At 31.6% G+C, this 12306-nt stretch overlaps 1 protein-coding gene across 1 annotated transcript in view; it reads right to left on the reverse strand.

The window, feature by feature from the left end:
• LOC106682828 (dual specificity mitogen-activated protein kinase kinase 7) overlaps positions 1-12306 on the reverse strand; it is a 23942-nt gene that overhangs the window by 5048 nt on the left and 6588 nt on the right. Inside the window, exons 3-8 of the mRNA XM_014423894.2 lie at positions 9283-9396; positions 7164-7391; positions 5552-5731; positions 4440-4663; positions 3479-3619; positions 353-442 (exon numbers count right to left, since the gene is read on the reverse strand). Coding sequence (XP_014279380.1) covers positions 353-442; positions 3479-3619; positions 4440-4663; positions 5552-5731; positions 7164-7391; positions 9283-9396 — 977 coding nt within the window. The remainder of the gene's footprint in view (positions 1-352; positions 443-3478; positions 3620-4439; positions 4664-5551; positions 5732-7163; positions 7392-9282; positions 9397-12306) is intronic.

The following is a 12306-nucleotide window of genomic DNA, read 5'->3' on the forward strand; positions in this document are numbered from 1 at the left end:
ATATATGTTCTATTTCCCACTTCTTTCATTAATTTATTTTTATCTATTTTCATTCTGTACAATTATTTACTTTAATAATTTTATATATCCTTTTATTCATTGGTTGTTATCTTGTTTTTATGTTCTTAGCCCTAATGAAGGCTAGAAATTCTGGCTGAAACGTTTGCACTAATAAAAATAAGTTTTTTAACTTATCTATGTTAGTCTTTGACTGCACCCTCAACAATCTTCTCCTCATAAAAAATATAGATTTTAACCATACTAGAGACATAGGAAAAAAAAAATGCCCATTTTTAGGGAGAATATTAACCAATCTAAGCAAACAATAAAAATGAAAAATATTAAAACTAACCTTTGATTAGTTAAGAACTTTAATTGAGGAGATGAGACATCGGACAATGATCGCTGGTGGCCAGGTACTGCAGGGGCAATCTCGTTCGCCCTAAAAATAATTTTAAAAATTAAAAAAAAAAATTTAATATAGTAAAAATAATCCTACACGACAAGACTCACTAGTGGATAATAGGTTTCAGTAAGAAGTTGAACATGTTACAGATATAAAAATTGAATTTTATAAATAATGCCAGGTCGGTAAATATGAAACCAGAATATGAGCACAGATTGTATCAGCTGTCAATGCGATTACGCTCAACCCATTATCTTTGTTTGAGATCTGTTAAAAGATTTAAATTCACAACAACACAAGTTTCACACATTATAATTTTTCATAGTACTGAACATGTCTAATTTAAAGATATAAACTATTGTCTATGGACAGATTTGATATTGTGTAACCATTTGAAGAAGACTACACTTTGAATGCTTGTTGAAGCTTACAGTACGAATGTTCTGGGTAAAACAGTGTACTATAAAAATTTCAAAAGTGGTGATTTTAATATGAGAAAGAAAAGCCGAAACAGATTTGCAATTTGAAATTTGCAAGCATTGTTGGATGAGAATGACACTCAAACACAACATCTCATAGATCAATTAAATCTGGCATAACTAGCCATTTCCCTACACTTGAAAGGTATGAAGGGTTTGATGTATTATGAAATGCTAAAACTTGGTTGAACCTTTTATACTGAATACTACCAACAATAATCGACATAATAATAATAAATGATAAATGATAAATCAACATAATAATCGATAAATGATCGACTTAAATCGAGCTTGAAAAATGACTAGAATGTCTAAAAAGGTCACAAAAGTGATTTTGCTTCATAATAATGCACCATCACGCAGAGTAAAATAGGTCAAGGAAACAATTCGAACATTTATTTGGGAAATATTTTTGTAAGTGTCTTAACCAGTCATCTTGACACTCCAGATCTTGTCGAAATAGCTCGATGACTGTGTCGAGGTTGTCTAGTCTTAGGCGGCTTTCCAGCCTGACATCCACTTTACAGAAGGCCCTCGACAAGGCGTATTCAATAGTAAGTAAGAAAGGAACGGCCTGCCAGAGGATGAGCCCTGGTGACTGACGTAGGTAGAGGAGGTCTAGGTAAGAGAGAGTTTGAGGTAGAGTAACAGCTCTAGTTGCTGAGATGAAGAGGACGGACTAGTAAGTTGATAAGGGTAGATGCAGCTCTAGTTGCCGAGATGAAGCGGACGGACTAGAGCTGTGGAGAGACGGGATCAACTACACTGGTTGCCGAGATGAAGCAGACGGACCAGTGTAGCCTTTAAGGATTAGGTTACAATCTTAGTTGCCGAGATGAAGCGGATGGACTAAGATTGCTGGAGAGGAGAAGAGATAGGCCATCATCTTGGGTATGCGTACATAAAACAACTCTTGTGTGAATACGATTGGAAATGAATCGTTCTATCCCTAGTAGAATGTACGCCACCTGTGCTATCAAGGCTGTGGATCAAAGATCAAATTGGGGATTTAGAGCCATATGGCTGTGACCGAGAAGCGGTCGGTACATGTCTGCTTGCGATAGTTTGGTGCATTGTTTTGGTATTGTTTATTAATCATTCTATTGATATTGTTAAGTGTAATGTACAAAGATTAATAATATATAAAAATAACAATATGTCTTTACAAAATAAACCAATTTGTCAATTTGAGATCTTCAGCGAGGCCCAAGGTTGTGCGCTCTGGTGGGTTGTGGCTGAACCGCTTGCTCCTTCTCGCCCCTCTCGCTACAAATGGTTTGTCTCAAAAGAGTAGTTTTTTTTTTGGCATGACATTCACAACTTTTCACAGAGAGAGAACAATGTATAGCTAGCTACCAATGGCTAATACTTTGAATAAAATATTTATCATTTTCAAACAATAAATGTGCATTTTATGAGTGTATAGGCTGTGACAGATAATTATTTTCTGTTTCACTGTAACTGTGAGTCAACCTTGTAAGTTCTGGAGCCCTCCGTGGTCCACCAAGCTCCATGAAGTGGGTACCCTTCATTGGGTAAAAATTTGTTAGTCGAGCATGATTCTGACCAAATCACTTCCTCGCAAAACCATTGGTGAAACAACAGTAGTTCCTTACAAAGTACTGTAGCCCTAACCCTTCATAGGTATTAGAAGTACAGATTTAACTTTAGCACTATGACATATTATTTCCGTAGATAATTCGATAAATAATTCTAACTGAACTATTTGAGACACTTAACCGTTACAATTTAAACCAATATTTTTAAACTATTATAAAAGAGAAAAGGATAAATGATTTTTTTTTTTTGCTGAAATTGCTGTCAACTATTGCCATCAACGGTAATAAATTAATATAGAACAGTGTTTTCCAAAAATGGTAATGTACCGATTAATGCATTTAAGTGTAAATGATCACCCACTCTCCACCACCGATGATCACAAAATTATTGTGCAGGGAACACCCCCTAAATGACTTCAATTGAATTATCTTCATGGCACTGCAAGCTAAGGTGCAGGTGCTGCTCTCTGTTAGCTGAGTAGAGAATTCTGAGTGACCAATCGCTACTGCCTTTAAATTTAAACTAGAGAATACCATTTCGAAGCCTAGATCTGAAGCTAGTTCCAAATTAGTTACTATTTCTACTTTTAATTGGTTCATCATCACCAAGATGGAGTAGAAGACCTGATGGAACTGCAATCCCATTGGAGGAGCGGAGAAGAAAATAACCAATAGAAGAACAATCCATGAACATCAAATAGAATACAATCCAATAGAATACAAATCAGAACAACCCATGACCATCATTTATCATCCAACTGGTACCTCAAATCAACATATAAAGAAGAAATAGATCCCCTAAATCAAAATTAAATAACACAATATATAATATTTTGGCTTTCAACACTAAATAACCAATGTACATCACAATAGCTTTAAATATAATTTTATTTATTTATACAGTCCACGCAATCAACTTACAGAACAAGTCTTATAAATATCAATTGTTGGTATACTTTGGCTTCACCCCAGATTGCAGTGATTGTACATTATGTTCTGTGAAATAATAATAATAAAAAAAAAAAAATTCATACCTATGAATAGGAGATGGTGTAGTAGGCATGACGTGAGCATACCAGGAGGCAACATCAACATTTTCTTCCATGTAGCGCCGAAGAAATGGATGTTCCAGGAGTTTTTTATACTTAGGTCGCACCTTGTAATCTTTCGAGAGGCTGCAATAGGAAAGTATTAGGTTAATATAAAACAATTAAAAAAAGGAAATTATAATTTTTACCCTACTTATCTAGTTATTACTAATTATAAATGTATAAATTTCACTTTTTTTAAGTAAAAATATCTATTGATTATAATTCTAAATTTAAAAGATATTTCAATTCAATTTTAAAATTAATTCACATTATTATAAGTTCACAGCATTTATTCATAACTGAACTTTCCCAGGAGCCGTATACGATACGGTGGTGGCAAAAGAGGTAATTAGGCATTTTTCCTTGCCCTGTGCCTGGACCAAGACGTATACTGTGCTACAAAAAGGATTAATTTCTCTTAATTGACTTAAATTAGATTTTTTAATATATTTTTTTCTTAAACAAAAAGCTATAGGGAATATAAAAAGATAATAAAAAGAAAGCAACATCTGGGGTCTGTTTTGACATAACCCAGGGTCTGTTTTGACATAACCCGGTGGCAGTTAAGGTGTTAATTAATAAAAAAAAAATTTAAATATCAAAACAGTATCATAAAAAAAAATTAAGAAATAAAAATGTATTTATAACTGCTAAGAACAGGATAGATGCATTATATCTATTTTTTTTCCCCAAAATTTGGTTTGCTTTACATATTTACTGGTTGGGGCAAGCTTATCCATTATATAAAAAACAAAACAAGCATTACCATTCTTAAGGCATGTACTAATATACTAAAATTAGGAATAAGAGTACCAATGTTTTAAGATCAAAATTTGCTTTTTTGGAGACGAGGTATTACTCAAATGACTGATCTAATTAGGTTGAACATAAAATTAATAATTACCAAGCCTGAGTGAAGTCCCTGAATTCCTGCGAGAAATTCGCCGTAGCAGGAAGCGAAGGAGGATCGTCCTGAAGCACCCTTGACAAGACCTCAAAGTCTGAATTACAACCCGGGTACGGGAAAGTACCAGTCGCTAATTCTAAAAGTGTTATTCCTAAAGACCAGACATCCGCTCGAATATCATAATCAGGTTTTCTGGGGTCGGGTGGGTTTATCCTTTCAGGCTGTAAAAATAATCAATATGTCAATAAATATAATTAGACAATGCATAAATATTGAATTAATTAAAACTACTAAAGCTGTATTATTTTTTTTTTTATCTTTGATATAGTTTGATCCGTTCTATATTATTTACTACATAATCCAATGCCAAAGTGGCTTTCCAGAAAATTTCTGAGAGAATTTGGTTAGAATTATTGTTATAGATTTTAAGGTAGTAACTGATTTCTAATTTTGTTTTTGTATTTTCAATTAGTGGCGTGACATATTCAGTAGGGTCTGAGGAGAAGAAGGTCGAGGGTGCTGTCAGTAAAGATACACACCTTTTCATTCAATATGCTGTTCTCCATATTCTGCTCTTTCATACCTACCCTCTCTAATAATCTGTGATTACACGTTTGATCCGTTACACAAAATAAAAAAATTATCAATAAATAATCAAAAGTATAAATAAATCAAAAATAAAATAGTCACAGCAGAACAGGTAAAAAAAAAATGAATACGTTAAGAAACTAATTCATAAATTTATTATATTATTTTCCGTCTCATGATAGTATTCATATTTTTATATTATTTACACATATATATAGAAGACTAATTTTATTATATATATTTTTTTGATTTCTTTTATATTTTTCACAGTTTGTTTTCTTACTTTTTTAGTTACACTGTTTTTATTTTTATTTCAAGGTTGTTATTTATCTTTTTTGTAGTTAGGCGTGAAGAAGGCCTGTAATTTAGACCGTAATATTGGGATAATAAAGTGAAGTGACACTTCATAGTGTCCTCCACTCCTGATTGCTCCTCCGGTCCTCTCTCCATGACCTTCTTCTCCTCTTATATTAACCCATGTTCAACAATAAACACATCAAAATTAAAATAATATAACTTACCGCTAGATAGGCAGTACACCCTGCATTCTTTGTATTTGCCTTAGAATTGACCAGATGCCCCGAGATACCAAAGTCACACAACTTAACATTGCCCCTGTTGTCGAGGAGGATATTAGATGGCTTCACGTCCCGATGGATGACATCGTGGTTCTCTTTAAGGTAATGAAGAGCTCGTACGGTCTAAAATATTCAAATTATTTTAGAAACATTAGAGAAATGAAAATGTAAAAAAAAAAGAAGAAACAAGAATTCAAATCAATTAAGCATACTTTTACAAAAGTTAATTTTTTTTTTTTTTTATAATGTTACTTAATTGTCTTCATGTGGCCTCTTACTAAGGGAAGAACAGTGCTTTAAGGTTTTAGAAAATAAAGTAAAATATTCTGAACGAAAAAGAATGAATTAACAGGAGAATTTAGAAGTCTACATAACGCTGAATTAAGGAAACTGCATCTAGTAACTATAATTCAGATTATAGCATTGCTGTGGATAAGATGGGCATATAATCCTAATCCTGATTCCTAAAATAAACACTGCACCAACGGGTAAAAATCCAAAAATTAAACCGACACATTGATGGGAGGATTGTGTTAAAACTGACTTAGTAGATTTGGGTTTGGAGGGGCGTCACTGGAAAGATGAATGCAGTGAACGATTAATGATATGGGCATCGAACCTTAGGATTCGCTAAGCTTTTATAATTATTATTCACTTAATTGTCTTCAGGAGGTATTACCCATGAGGAGGTCCAAATCAAAATGAATTTTTTCCACTTTAAAGATACAGTAAATTGTGAAAAACCTATAGTTCGCCAACATTAAATTTGGATTTTTACCTCATTTTAAAAGCGCTGCAACAAATTTGCTTAACTATGGCAAATTCTCACATGCAAAAACAAAGGGTTATTTGGATTGGCCAGTACAAGTTGGTTTAAATTTGTGGTCAACCTGTCTAATATCAGTTTTTGAGCACAAATCAAAGGGAGTTTGTGCAAGCGCTGGACAGGCAACCACACCTTTATGCTCAATTTTATTTTAGTTTTGTTTAGAACCGCCAACAGAAAATGTTTGTTCCATACATGTTTTAATTAATTAAATATTTTTTCCGAATTATTATGAATTAATAATTAACTCTAGTTTAAGATTGTATACTTTCAAATTCCATCAATTTGGTGTGAATAAATTGTTTCAAACCTTGTAAATTAATTTAGTGGTATGTTTTTTATTTAACATCAATTTTTTATTGGACTTAATGTTGTGGTGGTAATTAAGAAAAGTTGCACTTGTGTAAATCTAAATAGAACATCTCCAAGGTTTAGAATTTTGCCTGAGCTGTCCCTATTCCCTAATACCTTGTCTCTATTTATGATTAAATTTAATAATAAAAAATTAGCCAATTTCTACTTCAAACTAAGAATCAATTAATAAATATATTAATTGATTATTGAAAATGTAAGGATTGATAAGTACTAAATAAATGTTTTTAAGGTGGTTTGGCAACTTGAGAAAAGGTGCAGCTAACCAAAAGGTAGAATAGAGAAATATATGAAAATAAAAAAAAGGAACATATAAATATAATTAATTTCTTAATGATAATGAGTAAAAAAACTTACAGCTAAGGTAACTTTTCCAATAACTGGCTCCGGGATGCTAGTGGAAAGCCTCTTGAGAAGTTTATCGAAGCACGTCGACATGAGCTCCATGCAGATCCACACTTCAGAATCAGTTATGAAGCAACCAAGGCACTGAACAATGTAAGGGCAGTCGTGTGATTTCAAAACAACCTCTAAATCCATGGCTATACGTTTGTTTTCTTCTGGATTTCCAGACCTCCTCATTTGCTGAAATAAGAGGTCAATTAATTTTTAAAATCAATATTTAAGCAGACTACGATTACAATAAAAAATTAAACTAATTCTCCTTTATCTTTATTGAAGCCAAGAAAGGAAAAAATATTAATACCATGTGGAGACCACAGGGGAAAAATGAGATACCTCAAATTTTCAGGAGAACGAAGTTTATCTAGGAATTTTTCAGTACTATCTAGAGTCTAGTTGAAAAAAAATTAAGCATAGATACAGATTATTTTTGTAATGTAGAATTAGATGCATTTTCAAATTATAAAAACGATCCAAAATAGTATGATTAAATGGGGTGCTGTTTTTAAGGTCCTACTGAGTAGGAGGAAAACAAGGTATTTTTGTGTTTTCTGGTTCTGCTATGTACTAATACAATGAGCACTTGAAAGCTGTAACTTGGACTGGCTTGTGACTGCAGCGATGCCCATTCGAATCGGGCCTGGAGGGTCGACTTTTATCTTTGTCGTCATCATCCTCATCTGTGGCACTACAACTATCCTCCAGTTATAAAATGTGATGGTTCGTTCACATCTAAGCTGTGGTCCTGCGTGTATGTATTTGGTTTTTGTTTTGTTAACCTCTAAACCGACTCTAGCCGCTGCTATCAGGAGACTGATAAAAGCATTGTGGTCTTATCTTTGTTGTGGTCCCACAAAATGAAAACTTTACCCCCACCATGGTTGGAATAGGGTAGTAACCTATAGATACTCCCCCTCCCCATGTCAGAAATGTCCAGGATGAGGGTCATAAAAATATAAAATTACCTCATGTTTCTTTAGTACAGCTTTAGTTAACTTGTTTTTCCCTTTAACAAAAATTTCTCAGAAGATATTTTGAGCTGTTTAGGCTCTTTTTTCCTATTTCAATTTTACCACCATGTACGTCATCTTAAAATCCATCAGAGACCAATGTAACTCATTTAAGAAAAAAAAAATTGGCTCTTCTCGTTTTTCCTCTGTATTCCTTATGTACAAAATGGATCTTCTCGTTTTTCCTCTGTACTCCTTACATACAAAATCTAGTGCAGTGCATGCACCACACAACTTTCATTAACCATTCTACTTTTGCTGGAAATTAATCCCTGCTAATTTCTAAATATTAATTCCTTATTGTTCACTCAATTTCTAACATGACATTGTGTGTTGAAAGTTAATTTTTAGTTTTACTAATACAAGTAATTTATAGAAAGTTAATATATTAGTACTTATATTTTCAGAAATTTAATTTCAGGTGGCCTAGGGAATCAGTCCCCAAATACCTGCTCAAAGACCAAGCAGATGTAAGAGCTATAAGAGGAAGACAAGGTGGAGTTGAGGTGAAGGAAATTTTGAAAAAGATGGGAATCAGAAGATAGGAGAAGTAAAATAGTCCATTAGTGCTTAAATGCTGAATTTTCAAAATAGCTTTCTTTGAAGTACCTTATTTAAGATAATTAACCATATCCAAAAGTTAATAATGAAGAATGAATAATTATAAATTATGAAAAAATTGATAAATAAAAGAAAAAAACTGAATATTTTCTTTGGTAAAAAATAAATAAATCTAGAAATAACAGTAGTAATAGAGATGTAAAATAAAACTATTAAAAAGCCAAAATAAAATCATATCAAACATATAAAGTTGGGTAAGGTAATGAAAAATGACAAAAGATTCCTAAATAAACAATTTAAAAATAAATGATGTGTTTCCATGGTAATTATGACAACAGTCAGTTCTCATTAAAACTAAGTTAAATGAAAGTTATGCGATGCACAGACTGCAACAGTTTTGTTTTTAATAAACTTTCTTGAATGTAGTATAAAATATATTATAAAATAGTTGCAAGATTTAAACCAATAAAAAATATTTTAGAATAATAAATTTATTAACTTACTTTTACAGCTATTACTTCTTGACTCGGAACATGAAGCATTTTGAAAACGTGACCAGAAGTTCCGAAGCCAAGCTCTCCCAATTCTTTCAAATCGCTCATTTCGCTCTGGTATCTCTGCAAATTCAGAATAGTAAAAAGTTTTTAAAAAAAATTATTTCATTTACAATATATTTGATCTGCTAATGTCATGACTATATGAATTTACTGAAACCTATATAAATTTTATTACGAATTAATTCAAAAAATTATAAACCATAATTGAATAGTTTTCCATGAAATAGAAACTTTAACCAGCTATTTTTCGTCACTAATACTAGTCCAATTTAAACAATTTTTTTTTTTTTAGGTAACTTAATTGTCTTTTTTTCTTAAAGCAAGTTTCATCAAAATTGTTAGAGATGTTTTGGCGGTACAGTTTAGAAAAAAAATTGATGTTCTGGTTCTCAACAGAAATTTTCAAATACATAAATTTTCTTTATTATTTTCAAAAATTCCATAGAAATATTATTTTATCCTTTGTTCTAGTTAAGTGGATGTTTTCATTAATCATTTAAAATTTGTATTTTTGGGCATTAATATAATTTTTTTTTTAAATAACTAGGGAGGTGCCCCCCTGTCCACCAATAGCCCCAAAGGCGGACCAGCCTCCATTTTACAAATTATTTAATTTTACAATTTACAAATTTGTTTTTATTCCACTTTATATGCAAAATAAAATATCACACTGTGATCACAAAAAATCTTTTGGAAAATTTTTGTAATAACGCTATCTATGAGCGAGCCGATGAACTAACAACTTCATCACTTCCTTAACAGAGAGCGCCACTCATGATGTAAAGTGAAATTAAGGTGAACACTAAATACTTTTTTAAATATAATCGAGAGATTTTATTTATTTTTTTTCTTCTTCCAATTTATTGTTAAAATAAGTTACATTATGGTTCAATATAATTTTATCGTTTTTATTTGTTGATTTTTTTTATTATTTCTTCTTTCTTTTTATTACTGTATTTTTCTTCTAGGCACTAAAACCCAATTTTTATTTAATTTAATATTATTGAGCTTAACGAAAAATATTATTATTAAAATTTACATAAACACTGACATAAACATTTAGATCTGTTATATTACATGACATATGCAACATATATTTCATGTACACATCATAGAATTTAATAAATACATTTTAACATTAAAAATTAAAGATTTTGTTTATATTTTAATTCTAAGAAAGGCAAATAAACTAATTTATTAAATTATATAAATTATTAAGTTAATTTAACTAAAAAGAAGCATATGGTCTGTGTTGCGGTCCAGAAAAACCAAAAATAGTTTTAACTATTTATTAAAGGCCAACATTTTGATTCAAACTTTAGGGCCCTGTTTCATAATGAAAGCTAATAGTATTGGTTCATAAATAAAAGTATAGAAACAACATGATTATAACACTAGTACTTATTTTTTTCATTATAGAAAGAACTATTGATATTACAGGAGTTATAAAGTACTAAAGTACAAGTTACTATTGTACAAGTCAGTGTAATTATATTAAGCTAAATCAACAACACTAATAGTATTAATTTGTACTTTATTATGAAACAGGGCTCAGGCCATCATCAGGTCTGTTGTGATTGTTGAAAGTTTACACCTATAACTATAAACTTTTTTCGACAAGGCGGGTGTCTTAATTGAAATCAATATAAGGGTTTGTAGGGCTAAAAAATTTTCGTGGCTCTTTTGTAGGGCTAAAAAATATAATTACGTCGCTACAATTGTTCTTAGAGGGATTGAGTATATAGGAATAATAAGAAAATGACTAAATAAATAAGTGTAGAGTAAATGCTGGAATGCACTGTGTATTTGCTAATTTAAGTTTCTTTTTTTTGTAATACAGCATAATCTCCATAATCTCGCTAATCCAAATAATTATGGCAGGGGGGTGTTACTGAAAAGCTCAGATTAATGAAAGTATTAAGGAAAACGGTGTAAAAAAAATCAACAATATGAATGTACATAACTATTTTTATTTATTTTATTTCATTTTCATAACTTATTTTTACATTAAATCTAAATTTTCGTTTATAGGCTAAAAGAGCAGACATTCAGCTTTCCAACGGTTGTATTAATATAAAAATTAGATAAAATGCAGAGGAGTTACGAACAATGGTCACCAGAAGAAAAAAAAATCCTCCAAGTAAATCAAGGTGAAAAATTTTTAATTTTAGAATTCTTTGAATTTCATTGATGGTCCCATCGCCCAGTCATTGGACTGCAGATAGCCACTGGCCCTCCAGGTTGGGGGAACAGTACACTGACACTCACACACTTACACTATTGCGTCAGGATGCTAAGAGGAAGCAGCCCCTCCACCTGACTCAGGGGCAGTTGGCTGATAACCAGCTACTCTTAAAATATCTTATCAGGAAACCTCAACATATAGAAGCCGGACTGTCTAAAAGGAAACAACATAGCACTCATCTTTTGGACTTCACCTTTGGATCGTGGAATATCTTAACATTATATAAACCAAGAGCAGGTAAACTGCTCTCAGATGAAATAAACCGATACGGACAGAGATCTATCGAAAAGAAAATTCACACTATATTCTAGGACCCAGCTATCTGCTCGGAGTGAGGAATTGGAGAGCAGCTGCACTTAACAGATTAAACTTGTGGAAGCTGCTGGAGGAGGCCAGGACCCAGTAATGGGTTGTCACACCGATTGATGATGATGATGAATTCTTTGAAAAATGGTATTAAAGGTTTCAGACGACGCTAGAAACAAATATGATTTGCTTTTTCCTAAAACAAATTTTATTGAACTATTTTAACTCAAGCCTCATTGTTTTTATAATTTTGTTGTAAATACAATATAGCTAAATGGAATCAGTAATATTTTTTACTTATTCACTTGAAAGATGCTGATATTATATCATACTCTTTCTATTATTATTTATAGTTATTATAACAATGAAAAAAGTATACTTTCTGAGCTACACACAAAAAAAAAAACTTTTTTTTTTTT

The sequence above is a fragment of the Halyomorpha halys genome, unplaced genomic scaffold (assembly GCF_000696795.3).
Source record: "Halyomorpha halys isolate HHAL.00 unplaced genomic scaffold, Hhal_1.1 Scaffold446.1, whole genome shotgun sequence".
NCBI lineage: Eukaryota > Metazoa > Arthropoda > Insecta > Hemiptera > Pentatomidae > Halyomorpha > Halyomorpha halys.